Consider the following 27,741-nt stretch of genomic DNA (forward strand, 5'->3'; position numbering starts at 1 on the left):
TGTCAGAGCAGGCTGGGGGTGAGGGAAGGCTGTTTCTCAGCCCTCTGTCTCAGGAGAGGCTCTGTGAGGCCAGGCCTAGGTGGACGGTGAGGGCCATGGTACCCGCCCTGGCTGCGATTGGGGCAGTGGTTCATTATGGCAAGGGAGGCAGGCCCCTGAATGCACTGGCCTGGCAGAGCGAGGATTTTTATTTCAGATGCTCCAGCAGGGCCTAGAGGCTGGGCTCTGATTCCCCAGAGAGAGAGAGGAGGCAGGCAGCAGTGGAGGGTGTGCTGGGCAACCTCTCCAAGTACTGCCCGTGAGGGGCCTCTGGAGGGAGTGGGACTGATGGGGAACAAGAAGACAAGGCCTCTGGAGGAGACTCATCACATTATATTGTTACTGCCTCTGCTCTTGGGGGCAGCATCCGGTCTGCCTCGGTACTGTCCTGTCCAGGGCCTAACACTGGTGGGAATTCATGAAGCATGAAGGAGAAAGGGTCAAGGGCACTCAGAGGGCTGGCTAGTGTGTCTGGCAGGGAGAGGGGTGGAAGGAAGGAGTCCCCAGCCTGGAGGGGCCTGGCTTGGATCTGTGGGAGGCAGCTCTGGGAACTGAGCCAGGTGTGAACCCACTGCCCCGGGAGGGTGCCCGCCGAGCCTATTAGCTGGAGCCTGCATTTATTGGCAGGAGAAGCTCTCCACCCCTGCGGAGAAAGGGGCCGAGGGACACTTCTCCTCGGTTATTTCTTTATAGCCTCTGGGCCAGCCATCTGTTGTGAAAGCCTTTCCCCCATGGCTAGAGTACTGGGGGCAAGAGGGAAGCCGGCAGTTCTATAGAGCAACAGCCCTGCCCGGGGTGCAGCCTCCTGGATAATTCTCAAAAGAGCAGTGCCCCCGGCCGTGGACAGGGCTCCAGGAGGCCCGGTCTGCGTCCTGGGGCTGTCTCTGGAGACTTGGGACACTGGGCGCATCATTCAGTTCCTTCTCTGTCAGACGGAGATGATACCAGGTAAGGTTGCTCTGGTGATTAGAGGCCAGGGGGTGAATGAAGTGTCAGGGAAATGACTGACATCTGTGAGGCCTTGGAGCCTGGCTGCCTAAGGTACTGAATGTCACTCCGTGATCACCAGCTTTAGCCCACCCGGGAGTTCATGAGGAATGCACCCCACCCCAGGTGTCCTGAATGGAATTTTAACAAAACCCCCCAGGTGATTCAGATGCACCCCTTCCCCTTCTTCAGGATCTTGCCTCTCCTTATCGGCCCCTGCCCCTCCTCTCGGGGGTGGGCAGTGGGTTCACACCTGGGGAAGCTACAGGTTCTGCCCAGGCTACTGCTGCTGCCCCAGGGGGCCACCTCGCTCCACCTCCCTGAGTCAGTGGGTGGTGGGCAGCCTTGGGTGGGTGGCGGGCTGAGCCAGGCTTGGCAGAGGCCTGGCACACAGCACCAAGGCATGATAGGTTGGCTAGCTGCCCTCTGAGACGCAGCCTCCCCTGCTCAGGCCCAAGCAGGAGCTCCCACCACACCCGTGAGCACAGGCCACAGCTGCTGACCAGCCAGTGTGAGGGCCAGCTCGCTGTCACCCTGACCCCAGATGTGGCAAAGGAGGCTGCACGTCAGGAAGGCTGGGAGGGGACCTGGGACCAGGTCAGGCTAGCTAAGGGCCCTGAGTGGTTACGAGGCAAGGCCACAGGGTGGTAGGAAGTGGTGAGCACGGGGGCCAGGCGCAGGTGGCGACCATGGCTGGCCCCTCATCCCTGACTGGCTCCCAGGCCCAAGCCCTTGCTTGGCCGAGAGGGGTGGCCATGCCACCAAGCCCTGCCGGACTTTGCCTACCTTCACTCAACTCAAGCTGGTTGTTGGCAGGGCAGGAATGGTTAACACACAGCAAACCCTCCCCCTCCAGAACCTCCTCAGCGGAGCAGTGACCCTTCCACACTCAAGACAGGAACTGAGGGCAAGGGCCTGGGGGAAGTCTTAGCACCCCCAACGCCTGGCTTCCCTTCCCTTTGCAGATACTGAGGACGCTGGGTTTGAGGTGAACCATGAGGGCAGGGGAGTTAGAGAGCCATTTCCTGAGAAGAGCCCAGGCTGTCTCAGCCCAGGGAGGCCAGTTTGAGGGGCTGTTCCACTGGGGTGGGGGGGATGATGGAAATGGGAGTCATGATGGAAATGGGAGCTAGGGGCTGGTTAGATGGGGCCCAGGGGGTGCAGTGCCCTCCAAACTGGTGTCGGAGCCAGCAGACGAGTCCCGGGAGGAGCGGCCCTGCAGGAAGCGGATGATCTTCTCAATGGTGGCCTCCTGGTACTCGTGGGACCACCTGTGGGTACACAGGCGGCTGGGTCAGAGGGCTGGGCAGAGGGCGCTGCGGGCCGGGGGCCTGTGTAACCCGCCCTGCCCCCTCCTCACTTGATGCCATTGAAGGTGAGCACAGCCTGCATGTCCTCCGGCAGGGCCTGGGGCTCTGGCCACTCGAAGCCGTCAATGACAGGCACGATGTTCTTGCCGCAGCTCAAAGCAGTCACGATCTCCTAGAGAGAGAAGAGGATGACACTGGGGACCCATCTGGGGACCCTGGGGCCAGGCAGGCACTGGGAGGGCCAGTAGCCCAAGGCTGAGCCCAGGGTTGGATGCTGGCCCTGAAGTCCACCTTGACTTCTCCCTTACCCCCTATGGTATAATAAATAAACACACATATATGGATATATGTATGGATATATCTATATATGTATGCGTGTGTGTAAATACATATTAATAGATGGGCTTCCTAGATGGCTCAGTGGTAAATAATCTGCCTGCAAATGCAAGAGACATGGCTCGATCCTCGGCTTGCGAAGATCCCCTAGAGAAGGAAATGGCAACTCCAGTATTCTTACTTGGGAAATCCCATGGACCCAGGAGCCTGGTGGGCTACAGTCCATGGGGCTGCAAAAGAGTTGGACACGACTTAATGACTAAACAACACCAAATGACCTGGGGATGGGGATCTGTGCCTAGATAGCTTCAGGATGGGGGCTAGTGGCCAGGAAGAGGAAGCTGTGATTAGAAGGTTGGAACTTTCAGCCTCAGCTCCTCTGCCCCCCAGAGCTCCAGAGAAGAGGGGCTGGATTGAGATGTCACTTGTGACTCAATCGTGCCTACATAATGAAACCTCCATAAAACCCTTAAGGACTGACTAGGTAGGTTGGTGAACACATCTAGGTGTAGAGAGGGGGGCCTGGAGAGGGCATGGAAGGGCATGGAAGCTCCATGCTTTCCCTGCCCACACTCCCAACTCCCCCACCCCCCACTTACCTTGCCCTGTGCATCTCTTGCATTTAAATGTTCCTGAATTGTATCTTTTATATTAATAATAAGCCAGTAATAGTTCTTTCCTGAATTCTGCACATCATCCCAGGTCGCACTAATGGTAAAGAACCCTCCTGCCAATGCAGGAGACATAAAAGATGAGGGTCTGATCCCTGGGTCTGAAGGATCCCCTGGAGGAGGGCATGGCAACCCACTCCAGTATGCTTGCCTGGAGAATCCCCTGGACAGAGGAGCCAGACAGGCTACAGTCCATGGGGTTGCAAAGAGTCAGACACCACTGAAGTGACTTAGTGTGCATGCGTGCACGTCATTCTAGCAAATGAGAGGGGTGGTCATGGGAACCCCCTGAATGTGTAGCCATGGAGTCTGACGCTCGTTCTAGGTGGGTAGTGAGCGTCAGAACTGAATTGAACTGTGGGACAGTCAGCTGTGTGGTGGAGTGGAGAACTAGTTGTTGGTATGGGAAAAAAATCCCAAACAAATTTAGTATCAAGGAGCACATCCCACCCCCTGCATCCAAACTGATCCGTCCTGAGCCCTGCCAGTTGTAGTCCTTACTTATTTCTCAAATCCCCTCATTTTTCTCCACCTCCACCTCCACCTCTGCCCTACTCCAACCCTTTATTACCATCAACCCCCACCAGGTCTCTCCTTATCCATTCTTGCCTCCTCTCATTCATCCTCCAGGTTGCCCCTTCACCTGGCAGCTCTTTGCAAAATGCAAATCTTATCGTGTCACCCCCTACTTCGAATTCATGACTTCACATGGCTCTTAGGATAGGGTTCAAGGTTCTATGTGGTTGTCTGCAACTCACTCCTCAAACTCCACTCTGCTCTGTCCTCTCAGCCACACAGACCTTGCAACCTCTTAGATTTGCCATCCTCCCTCCCTGCACAGGGCCTTTTCGCACGTGCTTCTTTGTCTAGAACATTCTTCCCTGCCCTCTCACCTAGCTAATACCAACTCATGTTTCTGATCTGAGCTCAATCAGCTTTCTTAGAGAAGTCTTCCCTCACCTCCCTGACCAGATCAGATGCTCCTCTTCCAGGCTCTCATAGGCTCTGTAGCACTTGCTACAGTTGGAGATTTAAATTCGCAAGTGAGAAATTTACTTAATATCTTCTCCACCAGACATAAAGGCGGCTGTCTTTTCCACCAGACATAAAGGCGGGGACCATGTCCAGGTTTCACTCCCCTTGTATCTCCCGATCTTTCACAAAGCCCTGCCCACAGCCTGCCTTTGCTAAATACTTAGCAGCCGAGGGGCTGAATGAATGAATATAATAGTACAGACTTTGGAGGTTCCACTCTTGAATCATCAGATCTGTGTTCACATCTGGGTTCTCTGACACAGGCTCTGTTATGTGAGGCAAAAACAACAGGCTCTCAAATCTTGTTTTCTAATTTCTAAAATAGGGGTAATGATAGTTCCTATCTTGGAGGGTTGTTGGGAGGAATAACTGCTATCCCACGGCAAGTGTTAGACTAGCAATTAGCATGCAGTGTGTGCTTAGTAAATAAGTGTTATTATTTCCTCCTCTGTAAAGTGGGGATAATAAAACTTACCTCACCAGGTTGTTCTGAGGATATTGCTATTAATGGGTGCTCGGGTAAGTGCTTATTGAGTGTTTTTTCCTTTCAAGGCGAAACCCCAGAGATTGGACTTTTTGAGTGCCGTTCACTTGTGGTTTTTCATATTGATTACCCGCTATAAATGTGGCTTCGGGGAAAGCAGTTTCAAAACCAGAAGCAATTAAGCACTAAAAACAACCAAGGAGGGATGATGGAACCTTTGGGACTGGTCCAAGGTGAAGGCTCCCACCACCTGCCTGCTCCCCCCTCCTTGCAGTAGGCTGGAACAGTGAGGGATATCAAGTACCCTTGTGGAACAGAGCCTTCCTGGGGAAGGAATCTGTGTAACTTCAACCCTGATTGGCTTCTGGGGAACCTCTCCATTTTACAACTGAGAAGAAGGAAGCCCAGCGAAGGGACTTGCGCCCAAGTCACACACATGTGAGCCCAGGGGGGCATTCTGATTCCAAGTCCAAGGCTATTTCAGCCAAGCTGTCTGCCTCTCTGCTGATCACCTGGGTGAATTCTGGCCCTGCAGCAATTTATTGGGGAACCTTCAGACATTTGTTTCATCCAGAATTAAACAGAAGCAAAGACAGGGATCTGTGGTCACTGCACAGATACAGAGGCTGGCCAAGAGATGACTTGCTCAAGATCATACAGCCAGGTAAGAATGAAAACTGAGTTGAGTCTTCTGACTTAATAAACCTAATAGATATGGATAGAGGCCTTGTCCTAAAGCAGCCAAGGAGACAAGAATATGCCCAGAATGACTAGATCACATATAAATTGGTGTCAGTGTAAAGTCAGGCAGGTGAAATTCTTACTTGCTATAAGAACATGGAGACTAGAAAAAGCATCAAGGGGAGACTTCATGGAGGAAGTCCATTCTCCCGCTCATCTCAGCTTCATCAGAATCATGTTTGATCATTGACTCAATTATTCTATAAAGTCTGCAAGAGCCTACTTTGTCCCATGCATGGTTTTAGCATCAGGCATGCATCACGAACAAGGCAAGGTTTGTGCTGTCATGGAACTCACAATGCTCCTCTTTTTCTCTCAGAAGGCTGCCTGCCACCTACTCTAAGCCATGATTCTCAGGGTGTCTCTCTGACCCAGAATCCCCTCCCCAAATCAAACCCGGTGTTCAGCCCCTCCTATATCCTGGAGTTGCGAAGAGATGCAGACAGTCACTCTGGTGTCAGCTGAATCCACCCCTCAGATCTGAGTCATAGGACAAAGCTGCATCTGAAGAAAGTGCATGGGCTTTGGAGTCAGAGAGACAAGAGTTCAAAGCCCAATTCTGATTTCTGTCCAGCAGTGTGGCCATGGGAAAAATTATTCTACTTCTCTGAACCTCAGTTTCTTTATCCGTAAAATGAAAAGGCAATACCAGTAATCATGTAGGTTTTTGGCACTTTTCTCATCCCTCCCTTTGTCTTTTGCTTACATTGTTTCCCGGCCTGTGATGCTTTCTCTTCCACTGACATAAAATCTTTAGACTCTTCTCAAGTTCTGCTTCTTCCATGAAGTCTCCCCTGATTTTTCCAGCCCTTGATGCTTTTTCTGTTCTTCATGTTCTTATAGCAAGTAAGAATTTCACCTACCTGACTATACACTGACACCAATTTATATATGATCTAGTCATTCTGGGCATATTCTTGTCTCCTTTGCTGCTTTAAGACAAGGCCTCTATCCATATGACTACTGCTTCCCTTAGCCCTGGTCCCAGTTTCTGCTGACTAATGAGTAATGATTAATAATCTACAGATGTGATACCCATCCATCCATCATCCTTCCATTCTACAAGTACTCAATAAGTTTCACTATGTGTTACACACTCAGGATACAATGGGGAATTACACAGTAGTAGTACTCACAATAATTATATTAACAATAATAATTGCTGCCATTATACAGCAATTACGTGCCAGGCATTCTGCTAGGCACTTCACATGTTTTAGCTCTTTTAATCCGTATAACACTACCCGAGGGAGGTAGGTACTATAATTATCCCACTTTCCAGTAGTAAACATGAAACTCATAGGAATTAAGTAACTTGCCCAAAGCCAGAGCCAGGATTTAAACTCACAGCTTTGCATTCTTAACTCTTCCACTGTGCCTATCACTGTGCTTTCTTGCCTCCCTCCCCTCACAGCGGTTATTTTTCAGAGCATGTTGATCCCTCTCTGACCCTCACAAGAGTTCTATGAGGTGAACAGGACAGGTAAGTTATCCCCATTTTGTAGGTGAGAAAACTGGGGCTTGGAGAGCTAAGTAAGTTGCTACAGTCCTAATACAGCCACAGTGGTGACTCCTGACTTCCAGCTGGGCCATGAAAGTTGCTGACACATGCAGACAAGAAAGAGAATGCATCACTAGTGGGAAGCTGCTATATAACACAGAGACCCCAGCCTGGCGCTCTGTGATGACCTAGAGGGGTGGGATGGGTGGGAAACTCAAGAGGGAGGTGTCATATATGTATATAACTAAGACCGATTCATGTTGTACAGCAGAAACCAACACAATATTGTAAAGCAATTATCCTCCAATTAAAAGAAAAAAAAACACTGATGATAGCAGAAACATATAAAAATAAAATAAAATATAAAACAAAGACTGAAAGGGGAACCTGCGCCCTGGGCCCCAGGCCAATGCTGGGGCCACCGAGGCCAGCACTTACCTTGTGCACCCAGTCCTTGCAGTCGTGGTCTTGCATGCACTTGTCTAGCGCCCCAGCCGACAAAACCAGCACAAAGTTGCGGGCGCCCATGATACTCTGGATGAGCTTGTCCTCGAACTTGCCTGCTTCTAGCTTCTCCACATCGATGAAGACACTGAGGCCGTGCAACTGCAGGTGCACCTTCAGGAGGCTGCCAGGAGGTCCAGTGTCACTGCTGAGACCTCACCCCGAGGCCCCAGGCTGCCTGCCGGCCCGCCCCCCTCACCTGGCCAGCTGGGAACCCGTGTTCCGCCGGTAGCTGATGAAGACGTCTGGAGCGTCCCCGCTGGGCTTACCGCCAGTGCAGGGCAGCGGGGAATGTAGCATTTCTGAAGCAGACAAGAGATGGCTTGGTGACGGTGGGCCTTCCCCATCATTCACCACGAGGCCCCTGCACACCCAGCACTCTCAGCCCAGCCCAGGCAGAATGGCTTGCTCCCAAAATAGTCAGAGAGGGCTTCCCTGGTGGTCCAATGGTTAAGAAACTGTTGGCTGATGCAGGGGACACAGGTTCAATTCCTGGCCCAGGAAGATCCCAGATGCTGCAGGGCAGCTGAGCCTTGAGAGCCACAGCTACTGAGCCTGTGCTCTGGAACAAGAGAAGCCGCCGCAAAGAGAAGCCCGCACACTGCAACGAAGAATAGCCCTGCTCACCACAACTAGAGAAAGCCCACGCCCCAGTGAAGACCCAGTCCAGCCAAAAATGAATAAGTAAATAAATAATCCAACTCCAAGTGCGTCACTCTCCCCACTTAAAAACTGTGCACAAGCTCCTACTCCCTACAGAAGGTGTTTGTAAGCTATTTTTGCTGAAGCACCCTCTTGTTTTTAAAAAATTAAATCTCAGGGATGCACTGGGAGCTGCAATGTAAAAATGATAGAAATTAATCTGCTTTGGTTAAAGCAAAAGAATGGAGCCAAAGCCCAGTCCCTGTCCCCTGTGCGAGCTTAGTGCATACTTAGTGAATGAATGGATGAATGATAAGATCCATCTTCTTATACTAGTCAGACAACACTCACAATGTCTGTTTATGAGTTAGTAAGACAGACTGAAACCCCAGTTGTCATTTAATGACTCTGATAACCTTAGAAAATGTATTTAAATCTTAGTTTCATTATCTGTAAAATTAACACCCATGATGGAAATGTTCTTTATCTTTAATTCTGATAGTGGTTACACAGGGGTAGGCATTCGAAGCTGTTCAAGTCGGACACTTTTAAAGTATACCTCTTTTATTCTTTAAAAATAAACATTTGAAAGCTGACTTAGGAAAAAATTAACACCCACTGCACAAAATGGATGTAGAGACAGAATAATATCTATTTAAAACTTAATCAGGGGCTTCCTTGGTGGCACAGTGAAGAAGAATCTGCCTGCCAATGCAGGGAACATGGATTCGATGCCTATTCTGGGAAGATTCCCCACGACTCGGAGCAACTAAGCCCTTGCGCCTTGAAACACAACTACCGAGCCTGTGTGCCGCAACTACTGAAGCCTGCACACGAGAGCCTGTGCTCGGCAACAAGAGAAACCAGCATGATGAGAAACCTGAGCGCCGCGGTGAATAGCCCGGCTCACCGCAACTAAACCAGAGAAAGTCCACGGGCAGCAGGGAAGACCCAGCACAGCCAAAAATAAAATTTAAAAAACTTAATCAGGACCTGGTCTATAGCAATTGGTGATAAACATTAGCTATATAGTAGACTAGTAAATTAAATAAAATAAATTAACAAATCAAGATGGCTGCTAGAACCCTAGAATTCACCCTGACCTCCCTAAAGCACCCACACTTTGTAAGCTGTCGGCTAATAGGATAAGCCCCTTGTCTTCCCACCTGCATCCCCTGTATGCGGCCCCCAGGCTGTCTTACCTCCACACTTGCTCACACTGTTCCCTCCATCTGGACCACTCTTCCTGCTACCACCATCTCCTCTCCCACCCCCAATACAGCCTGCAAGACCTGAGCAGGCCACCCCTCCTCTCCACAGCCCAGGCCTGGAGGCACAGGGTAGGTGGTGCTTCCTCTAGGCTTCCACTGGAGTCCTGGACATGCTACCTGCTGCCTTCATGTGTTTGTTTATAGATCTGCCTTCCTCCCACCCTCCTACCCACCTCAGACTGGGAACTTCTTTTTTTTTTTTTGCAGTAATCACTCACTTGCATTTAAAAAATTTTTATCACCCAGTCAGCTCTTAATACTATAAATTTTAGAGTAGAAAAGTCATACGGTATACTTCTTGTGTCAAGCTTGTGTTGATTATGTTTACGAGATTTGTACACAATGTGGGTGGTGTTCATTTATTTCCATTGCTGTCTCAATTTCCTTTGTATGCAAATGCCCTCCAGTGATGGTCATTTAGGTTGTTTCTAGTTTGGGGCTATGAGAAGCATAACTGCTCAGACCGGGAACCTCTTGAAGGCAAAGTGCCTGTTAGCCACTCAGCTGAGCCCATTCTTTGTGACCCCTGTGGACTGTAGCCCACCAGGCTCCTCTGGCCATGGAATTCTCCAGGCAAGAATACTGGAGTGGGTAGCCAGTCCCTTCTCCAGGGGATCTTCCCGACTTAGGGATCAAACCCGGGTCTCCTATGTTGCAGGTACATCCTTTACCCCCTGAGCCACAAGGGAAGCCAAAGTGCGACACACTCATCTTTGCGTCCTCAGAGTCCGCGTGGCACAGCCTACGTGCTCAATCAATCCGCAGTGAGGCTCCAAGTCCCTATGGTGCGTCTCCCCTCATCCCTCCAGGGCTGGCGCTGGGGCCGGAGCTGGGGCAGGGCTAGGGGCCCCGGTGGGCAGGCTCACCTCTGGCGGCAGTGAGGATGCGGGCGCGGTGCACGCCCAGGTGGATGCCACAGTCCTCCAGGAGCTGCTGCTCGGACACGCGGTGCAGTAGGGAGCGGTCCAGGCCGCAGCTGACCAGGCCGTAGGTGTATTGGCGGAAGCGCGGGTCCAGGCTGCCCAGCCAGTCAGCCAGGTTGCTGCGGTCGCACGTAGCATAGTTGGCGAAGGTCTTGAGCTCCGTGAGCTCCCGGAGGAACCTGCACCCAAGGGAGGAGAGGATGCTGAGGTCTTGACTAGGGAGCGAAGTGGGCGTTAACAACCAGCAGTCTGGAGGCTCCGAACCTCTTGCGGGTGATGCCCGACTTCATGCCCAGGTCGGTCTGGAGTTCCTCGTCGGTAAGCCGCAGAAGCAGGTCTCCATCTACCTGCTGCTCCTGGAGGAGGGGTCAGACGTGAGGTGAGACTCCCCCTCCTCAGCCTGTAGACCCCACCCAGCACAAGATCAAGGGGGAGGGAACCGGAGATGGCGCTGAGGGAGGCGGATGGGACCCAGATGAGAACCGTAAGACCCCGAAAATGGCTGAGTACAGGATCCCCACCCCCCGAAGGCCACCCCGGGTGCCTCGGGCGAGCGGTGCCGGGATGGGGTGCTGTCGCCTGTAAATGCAGGGCGCCCCTAGAGGCCACGCGGCCCTCCGGGATGCGCTTGCTCCGACTGCCGGCGGGCGACCCCGTGCGGCTCTACCCGGAAATTCTCGCAGTACTGGGAGAAGCCGATCTGCTGCAGCCAGGTCTGGACCTCGGCTTCCTTCCAGCTGGGCACGCTGGGCAGGATGCGCCGGGGCACCTCCTCGCCCAGCAGGCGCAGCGCGCGCTTGGCCAGCGCCGACGTGGTGCCATTAGTGGAGTAGGAGACGAGGCGTTTCAGGCTCTGGATGGCACCTATGTCGCTGAATACCTGGGGAAAGTGTGGGGAGAGGATGTCTTGGACCAACCAAATCACCCACCAGCCGCCCGAACATGCCTGGTCCCTCCCCTCACCTCTTCTCCCCGCTGTAACCACACTGCCTCCCCTTGCCCTGCCTTCACCCAATAAATCACAGAGACTTGTGGATTCCCCCGCCTGTTGCTGTTCTTGTGTTCAGTTGCCCAGTCATGTCTGACTCTTTGCGACCCCATGGACTGCAGCACGCCAGGTGTCTCTGTCCCCCACCATCTCCCGAAGTTTGCCCAAGTTCATGTCCATTGCATCGATGATGCCATCCAGCCACCTCATCCTCTGATGCCCTACTCTCCTGCTCTCAATCTTTCCCAGCATCAGGGACTTTTCCAATGAGTCAGCTGTTCTCATCAGGTGATCCCCTCATCTCTTCTCCCCACTGAAACCACACTGTCTCCCCTTGCCCTGACTTCATCCAATAAATCACCAAGTATTGTGGATTCCCCCCTGAAGCTCCCTCAGCTATTCACCACGTCCCTCTCAGGTCTCCCCTCTACAACTTCTGCTGCCCTGGGATAAAGTGTAGATCTCAGTATGGCTGCCAGCTTGGGCATGGTGCAGCCCCCGCCCACCAATCCCTCCTCCTCTCATCCCCTTTCACCAAACCACCCACCCATGGAGGCTTTCCCTCCTCTGGGCCTCAGCTGTGCTATTTCCAGACCCGTAGTTTTACCAGCCTGCTTGTGGGAATTCTACTCATCTATTGGATCCAAATTGGTTGGCACCTCCGCCATGTAGCCTGCTTTGATTCCGTCACAGCTGGGCCCATACCTCCAATTAGGCCTTGTGCCACACTCTGAATGCCATTGTTGTTAATTGACAGTGCAACTTCCACTGGACTGGAAGCTGAGGTCATGGCTTAATCACCCTTAGAGTCCTCAGACTGGCACACTGCAGAGGACTCACTGTGTCTTTATTAGATGTTTCTCACTTGGCCTTGCTGGGAAAGAGGTACCAGAATTGGTGGTCGTGGCTTCAGCCCAGACCCACTCCTTGGGGTCCTCACTCTGTGCTTCCCTTTAAATCCCTCCTCCCAAAGCAGAATAGCCTGCTTTGTAACACCAGTCCTCCCATGGCCCCTCTCTGGGGTGCAGAGAGGAGAATCAGAAGCTCCTAGAACACCAGACCTTGGGAAAGGCCTCAGAGACCCCTAACACAATGGTTTCTTCTGGATCTATGGGAACACCCAAAATGGGTGACAATCACCAGTGAGACACATTGCTCTGATGTCCCCTGTCCAGCCCCAGATGACTACGGTCATACAGACAGGGCTTGTCCATGCAGTGTGCACCGTTCTCTGTGCACCAGGGGTCACTAACCCGCAAACCTCCAGAGGCATACAAAGGAAGGAGAGTGATGTTATGTGAAAGTAAAAGTCCCTCAGTCATGTCCACCTCTTTGCAACCCAATGGACTGTAACCTGCCAGGCTCCTCCAACCACGGGATTTTCCAGGCAAGAATACTGGAGTGGGTTGCCAGTTCCTTCTCCAGGGGATATTCCTGACCCAGGGATCAAACCTGGGTCTCCTGCATTGCAGGCAGATTCTTTACCTTCTATCATTTAAAAAACAAATCCTAAAAACTTTTGATAATTTAACTATTAGTAGTCTAACATCCAGGGTAAAAACAGCTGCTGTGGTCTACTCCTTCAATTTTCCAGAGGACAAAAATAGACATACAAAGGCCCAAGACTTCCCTGCAGTCAAGTAGTTAAGACTCCAGGCTTCCACTGCAGGGACGTAGGTTCAATCCCTGGCCAGGGAAGTGCTGCTTGCCATGAGTTTTAGCCAAAAATTAAAAAAAGGCCCAGAGAGGGGAAGCCAGGTACTCAAGGGCACACAGCAAGTTATGGGCAAAGGCTATGGATCAGGCCCTGAGATTGGGAACCCCTTGGGACTCAGGTGGAGTCATCTAGCTGGCACACAGATGTCCTGCCCCAAAACTGTGTCTCTATACTTCATCTCCTTCCTAAACTCCAGAGCCAAATGACAAAATGGCCCACTGGAGTGCCCCAGCTGGTCATTTCTGAGGCACTTCAAACTCCAGGTGTCCCAGTGAATTCACTTTCTGCCTACCCCCAGCCTGTCTCACTGAGTTCACCTTATTTCAGCGCCGGGTGCCATCACCCACTGGGTAGGCTATGTCCAAAGCCAGGAGCCATCCTCAGATCCTTCTTCACCCAGCAACCCAGCAAGTCTTAATTCTATCTCTTCAGTACCTCTGGAATCTGTCTGCTCTCTCTGCCTCTGCTATCATGCCCCGGACCTCCACCATCCCATGCCTCCTGCCATGGCCTCTTATCTGACTGCCTGGGCTTCAGCCTCACCCTTGGCAACACCAACTCCTTGCAGCTGTCAGGAAGGTCTTTGTCAAACGCTGGTGTCCTCCGTGTAAAACCTTGGTCTTGCCTTCAAGGCCACAATGACTAGTTTCTAATCTTTCTCCCTTTTTCACCTAACCCTTATGTATACTTCAAGTCCCAGTTTAATGTCATTTCTTCCAGGAAGCCTTCCCAGATTCTGTCTAACCCCCATCCCTACTCCACCCTACACCTGCACCCACCTTGGTCTTGCCCTGCAGACTCTTGATGGCTGCCTCCGCACAGAGATAGAAAGCCCCGATGCACTGTGCCTCCAAGCGCGAGGAGTCGAGCAGCGGCACCAGACGCTGCAGGTCGTCGGGGGCGCGGCCCTGGCTGGTGTCACTGGCGTCCACCATGCAGCGGGCAAAGCGCCCGGGGTCCAGCGAGGCCACGAGCGGCTCCACGAGGTCCAGCGTGCCGGAGCGCTCCACCTCGCGCTCCACCTCCTTGTTGGTGGCCAGCACGGCCACGGCCAGGCAGGCGTGCAGGCGCAGCAGCTCGTCCTCCTTGGAGAAGGCGAGCGGGAAGAGCCACTCGGCGGCACGCTTCTCCACCATGCGCCGCTGCGCCGCCTGGCCCCCGTGCAGCGCGCAGTTGGCCAGCGCCAGCGCGCAGTGGCGGAGCAGCGCCTGGTCCGTGCGGCGGCACCAGTACAGCACCGCGTCCAGGCCGCCGGCTGTCACCAGCTTCTGGCACGTCTCCTCCGAGTGCTTGAACATGTGCTCCAAGATGCCGGCCACACTGCGCGCCAGCTCCACCGGCTCACGCTCCTTTGCCAGGTTCAGGATCACGCCCAGTCCGATGCGCGCCACGCGGTCCCTGCGGAGAGAAAACAGGAGGGAGACGTGGAGTTGCCGTGGCCTGGGGTGCTTAACCTCACGGGGGTCACAGCCTCGTCAGTTATCCCCTCTGGGCCTCACTATAGTGTCAAATAGGACGTGAGTCTGGTCCTCCTTGCCTCCCTCACCTCCCTCACTTCCTGCTCTGGTGCTGTGTGCTTAGTCACTCAGTTGTGCCTGACTCTGCGACCCCATGGACTGCAGCCCACCAGGCTCCTCTGTCCATGTCCATGGGGATTCTCCAGGCAAGAATACTGGAGTGACTTGCCATGCCCTCCTCCAGAGGATCGTCCCAACCTAGGTCTCCCGCATTGCAGGTGGATTCTTTATCTACTGAGCCACCAGGGAGAACCAGACTTCTCTGATTATAAGGATACTCCATCCTGGCCACGGGCTTTCCAGGTGGCGCTGTGGTAAAGAAGCTGCCTGCCAATGCAGGAGACGATAGAGACTCAGGTTCAACCCCTGGGTTGGTTTGATCCCCTAGAAGACGGCATGGTAATCCACTCCAGTATTCTTGCCTGGAGAATCCCATGGATAGAGGAGCCTGGCCAGCTACAGTCCATAGGGTCACAAAGAGTCGGACATGACTGAATGCTTACATGCATCAGTAAGCATTGCAAGCTTGCATGCATCCTGGTTGCATCCATTTCCTCCAGGACACATTTTCCTGGAATAGCAGTATGTGGGGTGGTTTAAGAATTCTAGCTCTAGGGAGTTCTGTGGTGGTCCAGTGGCTAAGACTCCGCACTTCCAATGCAGGGAGCTGGGGTTTGATCCTGGTCAGGGAACTGGATCCCACTTGCTACAACTAAGAGTTAACATGCCAAGACTAAAGATTCCACATGCTGCAGGGAAGACTGAAGATCCTGCATTCTGCAACTAAGACCCAGCTGAGCAAAAAACTAAATAAAATAGTTTAAAAAATTCTAGCTCTAGAGCAGATCCCCTGGGTCCTGGTAACTTCTCTATCATATACTAGTTGTGGGACCTTGTGTACCTTTCTTTATTCTTATCCTCATCTCATTAACAAGATAGAAACAATTCCTACCCCTAGGATTATTATGAGAACCAATGTAATAATCCATGTAAAGTGCTTGGCACAGTACCTGACTCATGGAAAAGACTCTATAAATGTTAACTTTTTATCATTTGAAGTGTCACTTGAAATACCCTTTTCTTGGACTTGCCTTCTAATTTCTCTTCACTCTGTACTCTGTGACTGGAGTGTATTTATTTATTCATTTAACAGATCATTTATTGAGGACTTACGTGTGCCAGGCACTGCACTGTGGGCTGAAGTTAAACAGTGACAAAGACAGGCTGGAGTTTATACACAGCTAATATGGAGACAAATGGTAAAGTAAACAATGTGTGAACAGAATAACAGTTATCTGATCAAAATGATAGCAAAACCAGGTGACGTAGTGGAGAGTGTCTGGGCAGAGGGATATGTCTGAGGAGGTGACATCTGAGACTTAAGTGTCCAGAGACCCCTGCTTGCAAGTATCTGGAAGAAAAACATAAGAAGCAGAGAGAACAGCAAGAACAAAAGCCCCAAAGCCTGATGAGCATGGCATATTCCAGAAAGAGAAAGAAGGTCAGAGATATCTGCAATGTCTAAAACCAACAAGGAAAGATATAAAATCAACAAGGGATTCATATGTAGAACGGATATATAAATAAATATTCAAATCAACATGCAAAAGGCGGTAAATCCAGCAAAAAAGGAGTGAAAGATACAACTGGGCAGTTTACAAAAGGAAATTCAGAACATTAACAAGCAAATAAAGAGATGCTCTAATTCATTAGTAATCAGAGAAATAAACATTAAAACAGCTGCTGTCACTTTACACCCATTAACGGGACAAAAAAGCAGAAATTACTTCAAGTGGTTGAGTTGGAAGTTTCAAGGGAAGAGTGAGGAAAGATTTCTGGGGGTCTTTTGAGCCAGCTCAAAACATTCGGACTTCATCTTTCTAAAAAAGTTTTTGTTCATTTATTTATTTATTTGTATTTTAGATTGTGTTGTTTTTTTTTTTTTTTTTTTTTCTGTGCACAGGCTTTTTCTCTAGTGTGACAAGCGGGATCTACTTTCTAGTTGTGGTGTAAGGACTTCTTGCTGTGGTGGTTTCTCTTGTTGCAGAGCTACAGGTGGTACTGGGACTCAGTTGCCCCAAGGCATATGGGATTCCCAGACCAGGGATCGAAACGGTGTCCCCTGCATTGCAAGGCAGATTCTTAACCACTAGACCACCAGGGAAGCCCCTGAGCTTCATTTTGACAGCAAATGGGGAGCCACTGAAAGGCTTCAGGAAGGGGTGTGACCTGGTAACACATGGATTTTAGGAAACTCGTTCTGGCTGTTGTGGGGAGGACAGTCAAAGGGAGAGAGCTTGGAGGCCAGGAGAGCAGGCAGGAGGGTTGCCACATTCCAAGCCGAGGTGAAAGTGTCCTGTCTTCCTGACTTCCACCAGTGATGCCCCTCAAGGACTTAGATGCCCCACCGGCCATCGAGCCCTGGCAAGGGAGCATCACGGTGCCCACAGTGCTTGTGACTGTGTCCACTGCAGGGCCCAGCGGAGCCCAGAACATGGCCTGAGGTCAGGACAGCTTTGCTGATCTGATCACTGAGCTTCTCTGCAGCCCAAAGGAACAGATGGGTTCCAGTCATCCCCTTGGGCAGTCAGCACTATAGTTGTTCGTTTAACCAATGAGAAAGCCAAAGCTCAGAGAAGTTACATGGCATGCCCAGGGTTACACAGTTGGCGGGAGGCGCGGCTGGGATTTGAGTTCACATCTGTTTGTCTTCAGGGCTCAAGATCCTTCATCGGCACTTTGTGCTTCCAGAACAATCTGACTACATACACTCCAAGTTTATCAGAGCCAGGAACTGCTTAAAAAATCATCTAATCCAACAACACCCTCATTCCTGCGGCTCAGTGAAGGGAAGGGCAAGTTGAAAAACAGCAATTCAGAGAGAGAACTTTATTTATTTATTTATTAGGAATTCTATAAGAACTTTATTTTACTTTTTGATGAGGACCATTTTTAAAGTCTTTATCGAATTTGTAATAATGCTGTTTTCTCTTTTTTTGTCATGCAGCTTGCAAGCTCTCAGCTCCCCAACAAGGGACTGCACTCGGGTCATGGCAATGAAAGCCCGGGATCCTAACCACTAGGCCACTAGAGAACTCCTAAGTTTTCATTTCTTGAACCTCAGCCCTCATCTTTCTCTATGCACTTGGCATCTCTATAGAGTTGAACTCTGTGCTTGTTGTGAGAATTATGCACTCAATTCCCAATTCTTCTGTAGCCTGAGAGGCTGTAAATCTGGGTTCAAATCACAACTCCAAAGGAGGGGTAAACCGTACCCATATACACACAGACAAGCCTGTATATATATTGATAATATACACACATATACAAGTGCTTGTATGTGTACAGATTCTCTCAGCAAAGACACACAAGAAACTCATTTCTCCAATTTGCCTCCAGGGAAGGGGCCTGGGTAGACAGAATGTTTAAGTGCATACCTTTTGTGTACTTGGCATTCGAATTTAAATGCAATAGTTTTTTTTTCCCCCTTTCTTTCTTTTTTAAAACCCATCCCCTCCTCTCATTCACTGTGCATTCTTGGAAAAGTCACTTGCCTCATTATGGTCTTCTGAAGGGGGCAGGCTGTGATTTTATTTATTTCTTTTTAAATACTCATTTATTTATTTGGCTGTGTCAGGTCTTAATTGCAGCAGGTGGGACAGGGGATCCAGTAGCGCTGAGGCATGTGGGATCTTAGTTCTCGGACCAGGGATCAAACCTGCATGCCCTGAATTGCCAGGTGGATTCTTAACAGCTGGATCACTAGGGAAGTCGCCAGGTTGCAACTTTGGAGGACTAGCAGTGAGAGTGTGGTGGGACCAGGCTCAGAGGGCCCTACCCTGTCAGGCTTCTCCTGGTATTTCAGGGTCAATGAAGCTGTGACCTAAGCCCCCAGGCAATAAGTGTTGCAGCACCCCGGGGAGAAGAGAGCTGCAGCAAAGAGAATGGCAAAAGGAGTGGATACACAGATGGAAGAACCTGGTTGGTGGAGGAGAGAAAAGATTTCATACACACAAATTCTCAATGGTTCACCACACTCCTTCCCTTCTTGCCTTTCCAGCCTCCTCTCTAAGTAGGGGTGGGGAAACTCTGCCTTCCTCTGTGAGGATTTTGAGCAGGACCTGGCCCACTGGGTTCTGTCCTTGGTCCTGAAGTGATGCCAACTGGCATGTTATTTCTTGGAACCAGAGACACTGGTTAGTGTGACTCCTCTTTCAGTAATTCCGAACCAGGTGAAGATTGTTTTCAACTTTGAAAAATAGTGCTATTTGCATCTTGCAGCCCTCCTTTTCTTAGGGTGTTGGTTGCTGCACCCTTTCTCTAAGAGTTCAGGTTAGAGCTGCCCCATCCCACATACAGGACACACCCTTGGGCCCTGGCCTATCACATCTAGTGAGTGCCTGTCCATCTGCTAGGCCTTCACATTCACAGCCCATCTCCATCAGGAAGATTAATGACATACTGAACAACCCTAACTTGGTCTCCCAACGTAAACTGCTTTATTCACGCATTTTCGACAGTTGTATCATTTCCACCAGCCACAAGGCTATCTTTACTTTTTGAAAATGCCCGTTATCCATGTCCATCACACTTGTGAGAGCTTCATAAACGGACAGTGACCCATCCAAAACCCTTCTAAACCCGAGGGGTCTGAGAATTCAGTGTGAGACTGGAGTGTGAAAGTCTAGTCTGCTCCGGCATGAGACGGGAGAGAAAGTGGGTCAGGGATCCTCATATTCCAGGAGAGATTCCGAGAGACAGTAAAGAGGGGCCACCAGGCTTCAGTTGGACCCCACCTGCTATATCTTGGTTCATGCGGGGAAGATGTAGCTGCCTAGCTCCACACTTCAGTTCCCCCTTCCCCCACCCATCATCCCAACTGAAAACCTCCTGTTCCCCATTAGCAGGCAGAGCATGAGATCATGTCTGCCCCTGTAACATGAAGCAAAATGAAAAGGGAGAAAGCAGGAAGTGGATTAGGGGTGACATTAAGGCAGCAAGTAACCTTAGGTTAGCACTCATTTCAGCTTGGGAAGAGAGGAAAGGTATTCCCCGCTCCTGTTTTCTGAGCAATGTGTCCTCCTCCTCTCTTCGTTGGAGGGAGATGGTACAGCAGAGTGAAGGTAACACAGAAGGATATCCAGTCCAAGGGGAGAAGGGCTGTGGGTTCAGAGGATCCCACCTACATGCTAAGAACCAGGGACAGATTCACGACCTACCACTCCACTCCTCCTCTCCCTGTCTCATTCCTCACCCCACCAGCTCTGGGAGTGAATGTTGACTGCACCATTATTTCCCTCTGTGACTGTTGTACAAGTCATTAAACTCTTCCAAGACTCAGTTTCTTCATCTGTAAAATGGACACGTTGGTTCTCAACAGGGATATAATGCAAGGATTTGTGAGGTGAGGCAGGAAAGGTACAGTACGAGGCACTGGAGACCCAGGTGACCCCACATCCCGTGGCGCCCTCCGCCCCAGCCCGGCCCCCTCACCGGTTCTCGGCCACCAGGATCTGCTCCAGCAGGCGGGCAGCCTGCACGCGCGTCTCCAGCTCTGGCGCCTGGAGCAGGCGTAGCAGCAGGTCCAGGCCACCGTCCAAGCGGATAGCGTCGCACAGGCCTTGGGCTACCTCGCGGCCCATGGCCGGTAGCAGCCAGGCCTCCTCGACAAGCTGGAAAACTTCGGTTAGGCCGGCACCCAAGGCCCGCATGCTGCCTGCCTGCTTCAGCGCCGACAGCGCCTGCTGCAGCTCGGGCAGTGCGCGCTCCAGGGCGCCCTGCACCTCGGTGCTTGTCCCCGGCGATAACTCGCGGGGCCTGCGGCCGCCCGCCACCCACCATTGGCTCGCGCCGCCACCCCCGTCCGGTCCCGGCACCGCTAGCCGCTCAGCATCCGGCCGTGGGCCCGACATGGCGAAAAAACGGCAGAGCTTGTAGGCGGAGAGCAGCAGCGTCAAGACCATGGGCGCGGGGCTGCGGGGGACATCCCCTGCCTGGAGGGGCGGGGCCGGGCGGAGCGACCCAGAGCTTGGGAAAAGGAGGACGCGAGAGCGGAGCCGGGGGGAAGACGATGCAGGAGGGAGGGTGGAGAGAAGGGGACCAGGCAAGGGCTCCGAACGGAAGTTTGGGGAAAGGGTGAGCGCAGGACCTGGGACGAAGAGGTTGGGGTGGGGGACACAGGGCCCAGCTGTCGGGGACAGGCGGGAGGAGAGAGCGTGAAAGGCTAGGAAGTTGGACCCAGGCGCGGGAGGGTTTAGGAGGCAGCAACTAGAACAAAGAGTGGCTCCAGTTCCTGCTAGGTTCGCTGAGATGCTCTGCAGCAGCCCCACCCCCGAGAAGCGACGGACCGCAAGCCGACGCCCCTACTCTGAGTCTTCCCGGGCTCCTCCCCTGCCGCCTGCGTAGCTCCACCCCCAAGTCTTCCCCAGCCACGCCCACACTCTGGCCAAGCCCCTCCCTGCCGTCGTGTTCTCTGCCCCCTCTACTGGGTTCAGAGGTGGAGAGGCGGAGTAGACTCAAATTTATGTCCACTCAGTCGGTGATGCTATCTAACCATCTCAGCCTCTGTCGCCCCAGTTTTACGCTGGAATGACGCTAGACTGTGAGGGAAACAAGACTGAGTGTGCCCTTGTCCTACTAACGGTTAATGCAATCATAATAACAATTCTTGAGACACCTTATGTTTCTCAGTTAAGTCTTCATCATGCCTACGAGGTAGGAATTAGTGCTCCCATTTAACAGCCATACCGACTGAGGTCCATAGAGAAGATTGCTCAAAGGCACACTCCCCACTGATTTGTTGTTGTTCAATTGCTAGGTACTCTCAGGATCTTTGCAACCCCATGGACTGCAGCATGCCAGATACCTCTGTCCTCCATCATCTCCCAGAGTATGCTCAAGTTTACGTCCACTTAGTTGGTGATGCTATCTAATCATCTCATCCTCTGTCGCCCCTTTCTCCTTCTGCTTTCAATCTTTCCCAGCATCAGGGTCTTTTCCCCTCTGATTACAGAACAGAAAAAAAAAAAATCAGTGAAATCTCTGAGAACAACTTACTCCAGGTGGGAGGACCCCTCAAAGTGGGCATGAAATCAGGCATTCTGTGCCAAGTGAGCATTTTCTGGGTAGAGGGATCTTATTTCTCACTAGAGCTGAAAGGTGTGGGGAACAGGACCAAAACTTACCTACGGGAAAAGATGAGGTTGGAGGTGGGTTGTGGCCTGCTGAGAAGCAGTAAATTAGTAAAGGACTCAGGAATCTTATCCACTACAAAGGGTTAATATTCATCCAATGTGCAGAGAAGACTGGCCTGGGGAAATCAATGTACCCTAGAGATGAACCCAGAAATGAAAACTTTGTTCTTTTATGATAAAAAAAATTCCCCAGCTCCTACCGCCTCTTCCACTGCCCTAAATACACAAGGGGTGAGTGAACTACCCAGCCAGGGATGTGCCTCATCAAACAGATCACAGATCAATAACCACTGCAGTAGAATGAAATTGGGGCTGCTCCAGGAGTTGGACTTCTTGTCGGCTTTAGCTCCCAACACCCTATGAGGCAAATATGATTAGTCTCATTTGCCTAAAAAGAGAACTAAGGCAGGTAAAGCGGTTTGCCCAAGGTCACACAGCCAGTGGATCGGCAGAGTGGGACTTCTTTCTGTGCTCCAAGTTCACTGCGCTAGTCCTCTTCAGAGAGGTCCCTGAGCTTGGCAAGGATTCTGTTCGTAGCTGTCCCAGACCCACAGTTCTAGGAATGTGAACCTTTGCTGCAATAGCCTCTGGGGTCGGGGCACTGGGGGCTGGGCTGGAGGTGGAGCAAACAGATTAGTAGAAAAGGCAGCTAGCTCCTCTTCTCTGGTTTGCCCACCTCCACTCCCTGTCTCTCCACTTCCTCCTTTTTTCAGGCATCAAAGCAGAGACCGCAGGAACCTATTCACCAGGCTCGAGGCTGGAGGCCCCGCCATGACATCCCTAAGGCCCCTTCTGATGCTGGCCCTGCTGGCATGGGCTGTTGTGGCTGACCAAGGTGCGGGGGGGTGTTGGTGGCCATTGGGGTCAAGGTAGGGTGGGAAAGGGTAGCCTGGGCTTGGCCGTGCCAGCTGACACCTGCTCCTCACAGAGTCCTGCAAGGGCCGCTGCGCCGAGGGCTTCAACGGCACCAGAAAGTGTCAGTGTGACGAGCTCTGTTCTTACTACCAGAGCTGCTGTGCTGACTTCATGGCCGAGTGCAAGCCCCAAGGTGCGTGCAGAGCGGCTGGGCGGGCCTGGGATCCCCGGTGCAGCTGGAGACTCACCGCCACCCTCCCTGCCCGCAGTGACTCGTGGGGATGTGTTCCATCTGCCAGAAGATGAGTACAGGTTCTATGATTACAACGAGGCGCAGAGAGTCAACCCCAGCGTTGAAACACAGCCCGAGAACCCCACCCTGGCCCCCGTTCTGCAGGCCCAGACCCAAGAGACTCCTGTCCAGGCACCAGTTCTCAGCCCTGAGAAAGAGGCCCCACTACCTGGGCGGGGAGACTCAGAGCCTGAAGTGGGGACCAGTGACCCAGCAGAGGAGGAAACGTGCAGTGGGAAATCCTTTGATGCCTTCACCGACCTCAAGAATGGTTCCCTCTTTGCCTTCCGAGGTGACTCAAGGGGGGCAGGACTTGGGGGTAGGGGTCTGTCCCAGGGGCATCCCCCCTCACACGACATCCCTCCCTATAGGGCTGTACTGCTATGAGCTGGATGAAAAGGCAGTGAGGCCTGGATACCCCAAACTCATCCGAGATGTCTGGGGCATCGAGGGGCCCATTGATGCCGCCTTCACCCGTGTCAACTGTCAGGGAAAGACATACCTCTTCAAGGTGCCAGGCCCAGGGGACTGTGGGTCAGGGTTGAGAGCATCTGGGTAGAGGTTGAGAGCGGCTGTGCCCAGGACCAGAGTGGGCAAGGAGGCTGGATTCGGGCCTGTGGTCCCTGGCTGGAGCTCTGTGAGCACACAAAAGCTCAAGGCTTCAGCTCCTGAGCAACAAGCTTGGAACTAGAGCTGCTCACTTTGACTGGGGGATTCTGCACCTCTCTGCACAGCCAACTGCCTGCCCACCCTCTTCTCCTCCCCAACCCCTTAGGGTAGTCTGTACTGGCGCTTTGAGGACGGTGTCCTGGAGCCTGACTTCCCCCGAAACATCTCGGATGGCTTCAAGGGTATTCCGGATGACGTGGACGCAGCCTTGGCCCTCCCCGCTCACAACTACAACGGCAGGGAGCGGGTCTACTTCTTCAAGGGTACTCAGGGGTGGGCGGGAGGGTGTGCAGACGGTGGAGCAGTCTTGGGTATCTTCCACGCTTCACTGGGGACGGGCCTGTGTTTCTCCCCCACCTCCCCTCCACACCCCACCTCCCCTACTCCCACCCACACTGGGAGCTCCCAACTTGCACAGCCTTGGGGCTTTCCAGTCTCGCTCATGGCCACCCCTCCCCAGGCAACCACTACTGGGAATATGTGTTCCAGCAGCAGCCCAGTCAAGAGGAGTGTGAAGGCGGCTCCCAGCCGGCCGCGTTTAAACACTTTGCCCTGATGCAGCGGGACAGCTGGGAGGACATCTTCCGACTTCTCTTCTGGGGTGGTCCCTCTGGTACGGAGGAAGGGCGGGAGGTTGAGTCTTGTTTCCCAGTCCACGGGGCTGGGAGCCCCCAGGTAGAGGGAGGGCTGGGCCAGCCTGAGAGGTTGCAATTGCGCAGCGATCGATCAAAAGCTGTTTGCTCAGGTTGCTCAGGCCAGACTTTGCTTCTGTTGACGTTGGTGGGGGGAGGCTTGCCTCCACCTGGACCCCACACTTTGGACTTTGCCTAGCACAGCCAGCAGAAGGAGGGGCTGTGACTGGGGCAACCGGGGAGGGCTACGGTGGAGGGAGGCCAGAGGAAAGGCCAGGATGCGGGGCTCTGCCACTAGCCTGATGCCTGTCCTTGGACAAGGCAGACAGCCCATTCTTGGCTGCCAAGGCTCTGCATTCACCCCTTCCTCACTGCAGGTGGTGCTGGACAGCCCCGGCTCATCAGCCGCGACTGGCTTGGTCTGCCGAGACGACTGGATGCGGCCATGGCCGGCCACATCTATGTCTCAGGCTCAGCTCCCAGCTTCCCCCAGGCCAAGATGACTAAGTCTGCGCGCCGCCATCGCAAACGCTACCGCTCGTTGCGAAGCCGTGGCCGAGGCCGCGGCCGCAGCCGCAGCCAGAACCCCTACCGGAGATCTCGGTCCACCTGGCTATCCTGGTTCTCCAGCGAGGAGCTGGGCTTGGGAGCCAACAACTATGATAACTATGAGATGGACTGGCTTGTGCCTGCCACCTGTGAGCCCATCCAGAGTGTCTACTTCTTCTCAGAAGGTGGGAGCCCCTGCCCGCCCTGTAGCTGGTCTGGCTGGGTTGTTCCTGCTGTCCCTGGTCCCTGGGGGCTGACCACAGCCCTTGAGTGGTGACGAGGCAGGCCGGGAGTCCTCGGGTGCCTGGTGGATGTTCACTCACCCTTCCAGGAGACACCCAGGTCTTCTTAGCGCAGGATGGGCAGGCTGTGTCTCTCACCCCATCTCCCGACCTCTCTTGCAGACAAGTACTACCGAGTGAACCTTCGCACGCGGCGAGTGGACACTGTGATCCCTCCCTACCCACGCTCCATCGCCCAGTACTGGCTGGGCTGCCCAGTCCCTGGCCAAGCATAGCAGTCTGAGTCCAGACAGCTGGCCTCTGCTGCTCCCTAATCCAGGATCCTCCTTCCAGCTCAATAAAGATCCCTTGACCCTGAGTTTAAGACTACTGTCCTGGGACCTCCCTGGCAGTCCAGTGGTTAAGAAACCAGGGCATGGGTTCAGTTTCTGGTCAGGGATGTAAAATCCCATGTGCCATGTGGTGTGGCCAAAAGAATAAAAAGGACTCCTGGCCTGACCAAGGTGGAGAGGCAGGGGGCAGGGGTCTGCCTGGGTAAAGGAGGGGAAGTCGGGCAGTCAGGATGGCTTGGGGGGGTGGGACAGAGAAGATCCTCCTTGTGTCCAGCCTGTGTTGGACTCAGGCCCTCTCAGTGAGCCAGAAAACCTGTTGGGAGAGCCTCATGGATGCAAGCCTTCCTCCCACACCAAGCAGTCCCCAACAACCCACCAGCAGCTAAGCAGGGACTTGAACCCCCTTAAGGATGACAGGAGTCACCAAGCCACTCCACCCAGCCCGGGGCTTGTTTTGCCTCTTGTCATTGACCCAAATCTTAGAAGGGGCAGGGGGTCAGGAAGTAGTGGACTGCGGCTTAGCTTTTCTGCTCATCCTGGACCTGAAATGCTGTTAGCTCAGACACTCAAGAGCCCCTGAGAAGGTGATCACTGTGCTCCCCCAAACCTGTCCCTACAATTATGGGGTTTTGAGGTCTCTGTCTTGGGTCTGGGGTGCAGGGCACTGAGGCAGGAAACACAGAGAAAGTCAGGGACTGAAAGGAAATTCAAATGCACCCATTTCTTTTGGAAAAGTGGCCCAGAAGACTTCTAAGGACAAGAACATCGTAATAACATCTTTCTTAAATGCCCCCCCCGCCCCCGCCAAATGTACCTGTGGAACCTCCTCTGGTTCCAAGTTCCTGGGCTCTAGGAAGTCCACTTGGGCTCTTAGGGGGCCACGGGAGCAGGCCAAGCTCTAAAGCAGACCCGAGGGTGATCTGGTAGTGACATCTGCTCCCTGTCCTGCTGAGGGGAGGGTGGCTCCGGCTCATCTGCTGTCCCCATCATCCTCCACATCCTGTCTAGCTTCCTCAGCCCCATCTCAGTCGTGGGATAGGACTCCACCCAGTCTCCCCCAAAGGCAGCTGGCCCCCCAGGCCCCAAGAAGGGCAGGTGAAGCCCTGGGAGCATCCATGCCTTCCTGGATGGAACCATGGGAGGATTTTCATGAAGTACAGGATTTCAGAGATAGACTGCCAGAGTTTGAAGTGTGAGGAATGGGGGATGAGGCCAGCTTCTTTGGTGAAGCTCCGGAGGAGCAGGGTTGCCCCACCCATATTCCCACGAGGCTCCTTTTCCTCCGGGATTCCCCCCCTCCAGGAGGCGGGGCCAGGCCTCTGAGCGGGATAAAACCCCACACTCGGAGGGGACTGGTGCGGGCACAGCCTTGGCATGGCCGTCTGGCTCCTCACTCTGCCGGCTCCATGACCAGCCCAGTGGATGCATCTCCAGCAGGTGATCTGGTGGGAAAGGGTGGGCAGAGGGAGGACGTGGGGAAGGTGTGATGGGGCAGGCTGAAGAGGGGTGGGGAGTAGGGGCTTCAGGGTCTACTGGGGGCTTTGAGACTGGGGCGGAGGCTCTCACAGGGAGTCTTGGCTTGACCCCCTACCCCGGCCTGCAGGCTGTGCCAGTGGGTTGGGTCCCCACAGGAGAAAGAGGACCACCTTCAGCAGAGGGCAGCTGCTTGAGCTGGAGCGAGTGTTTGCCGCACGGCCCTACCCCGACATCGGCACCCGTGAGCACCTGGCCCAGGTCACCTCTCTTCCTGAGGCCAAGATACAGGTGAGCTGCGATTACCCGCCTCAGGATGGGGTGCACTTGCACCGTGAGTTTCTAGGCGTGACCCGCAGTCCATTCTCCCCGGATATCCTGCCTCCAGATTCCGCTTTCCCTGTACTTGGGGGGAGGGGGTGCTGGAACCAGAAGTGGCTCCTTCTTTCCTTACCAGGTGTGGTTCCAGAACCGCAGAGCCAAGAGAATCAAGGATAGAAAGCCAGGAGGCCTAAGCCCCAGGCCTGAGCCTCCCCAGAGGTCCCGTTCTCTTCCTGACGCCATCCAGCGGGCCCCGGAGCCCCGGACGCTTGGCCAGCCTCCACACTCCAACAGCACAGCGCAGGGCTCCTGTGTGTGTCGACAGGCCTCCTGCCCAGCTCCTGGCTTGGGGCCAGGGCAGGGCTGGGTGGGGGCTAAAGCTGCAACCTCCTGGGCCCCAGCTGGGTCTTCAGGGGCCCACCTCTCTTCTGAGCGAGCTGCTCCCCAGACCTCACTGGGCAGCCTGTCTGACCTCATCTATGCCTCAGCCATTGTCACCAACCTGGATGACTCCTAA

The 27,741-nt window shown here is 53.2% G+C and overlaps 3 protein-coding genes and 1 long non-coding RNA gene across 5 annotated transcripts; 3 read left to right on the forward strand and 1 right to left on the reverse strand.

Annotated features, from left to right (window-relative positions):
• Position 1: 1 nt before the first annotated feature.
• SARM1 (sterile alpha and TIR motif containing 1) lies at positions 2-21,016 on the reverse strand. Of its 2 annotated transcripts, none has more exons than XM_065908495.1 (9): positions 20,160-21,016; positions 13,929-14,547; positions 11,112-11,324; positions 10,709-10,800; positions 10,388-10,623; positions 7,808-7,910; positions 7,543-7,732; positions 2,387-2,505; positions 2-2,297 (listed from the first exon to the last, which is right to left on the reverse strand). In XM_065908495.1, the coding sequence occupies exons 1-9, from the start codon at positions 20,627-20,629 to the stop codon at positions 2,156-2,158; spliced, it is 2,184 nt and encodes a 727-aa protein (XP_065764567.1). In that variant the 5' UTR covers positions 20,630-21,016; the 3' UTR covers positions 2-2,155. The 2 variants fall into 2 exon arrangements, with proteins under 2 accessions (XP_065764567.1, XP_065764566.1); XM_065908494.1 differs by having other exon boundaries at positions 2,387-2,508.
• On the forward strand, positions 861-11,028 carry LOC136148885 (uncharacterized). Its single transcript, XR_010659606.1, has 4 exons — positions 861-987; positions 4,931-5,526; positions 10,180-10,306; positions 10,741-11,028. It is a non-coding gene; the product is annotated as an uncharacterized lncRNA (long non-coding RNA).
• Positions 21,017-22,619: 1,603 nt separating the features above from the next.
• On the forward strand, positions 22,620-25,373 carry VTN (vitronectin). The gene is made up of 8 exons (XM_065910859.1): positions 22,620-22,694; positions 22,788-22,907; positions 22,984-23,298; positions 23,378-23,517; positions 23,782-23,938; positions 24,136-24,288; positions 24,685-25,041; positions 25,261-25,373. The coding sequence occupies exons 1-8, from the start codon at positions 22,631-22,633 to the stop codon at positions 25,371-25,373; spliced, it is 1,419 nt and encodes a 472-aa protein (XP_065766931.1). The 5' UTR covers positions 22,620-22,630.
• Positions 25,374-26,836: 1,463 nt separating this feature from the next.
• Positions 26,837-27,741, forward strand: SEBOX (SEBOX homeobox). The gene is made up of 3 exons (XM_065908663.1): positions 26,837-26,867; positions 27,034-27,194; positions 27,361-27,741. The coding sequence occupies exons 1-3, from the start codon at positions 26,837-26,839 to the stop codon at positions 27,739-27,741; spliced, it is 573 nt and encodes a 190-aa protein (XP_065764735.1).

The sequence above is a fragment of the Muntiacus reevesi genome, chromosome 18 (genome assembly GCF_963930625.1).
Source record: "Muntiacus reevesi chromosome 18, mMunRee1.1, whole genome shotgun sequence".
NCBI classification, from domain to species: Eukaryota; Metazoa; Chordata; class Mammalia; order Artiodactyla; family Cervidae; genus Muntiacus; species Muntiacus reevesi.

Bases quoted from the DNA above. Each gene is read 5' to 3' on its own strand.
- SARM1 (XM_065908494.1), bottom strand. From the start codon at position 20,629: ATGGTCTTGACGCTGCTGCTCTCCGCCTACAAGCTCTGCCGTTTTTTC. The intron at 10,801-11,111 runs GTAGAGCCGCAC...CCCCTCCTCCAG, and splicing joins AGTACTGCGAGAATTTCCGG to GAGCAGCAGGTAGATGGAGA. The intron at 7,911-10,387 runs GTGAGCCTGCCC...TGTCTGCTTCAG, and splicing joins CATCCTCACTGCCGCCAGAG to AAATGCTACATTCCCCGCTG.
- VTN (XM_065910859.1), top strand. From the start codon at position 22,631: ATGACATCCCTAAGGCCCCTTCTGATGCTGGCCCTGCTGGCATGGGCT. The intron at 22,695-22,787 runs GTGCGGGGGGGT...TGCTCCTCACAG, and splicing joins GGCTGTTGTGGCTGACCAAG to AGTCCTGCAAGGGCCGCTGC. The intron at 23,518-23,781 runs GTGCCAGGCCCA...CCAACCCCTTAG, and splicing joins GAAAGACATACCTCTTCAAG to GGTAGTCTGTACTGGCGCTT.
- SEBOX (XM_065908663.1), top strand. From the start codon at position 26,837: ATGACCAGCCCAGTGGATGCATCTCCAGCAG. The intron at 26,868-27,033 runs GTGATCTGGTGG...CCCGGCCTGCAG, and splicing joins AGTGGATGCATCTCCAGCAG to GCTGTGCCAGTGGGTTGGGT. The intron at 27,195-27,360 runs GTGAGCTGCGAT...TTTCCTTACCAG, and splicing joins TTCCTGAGGCCAAGATACAG to GTGTGGTTCCAGAACCGCAG.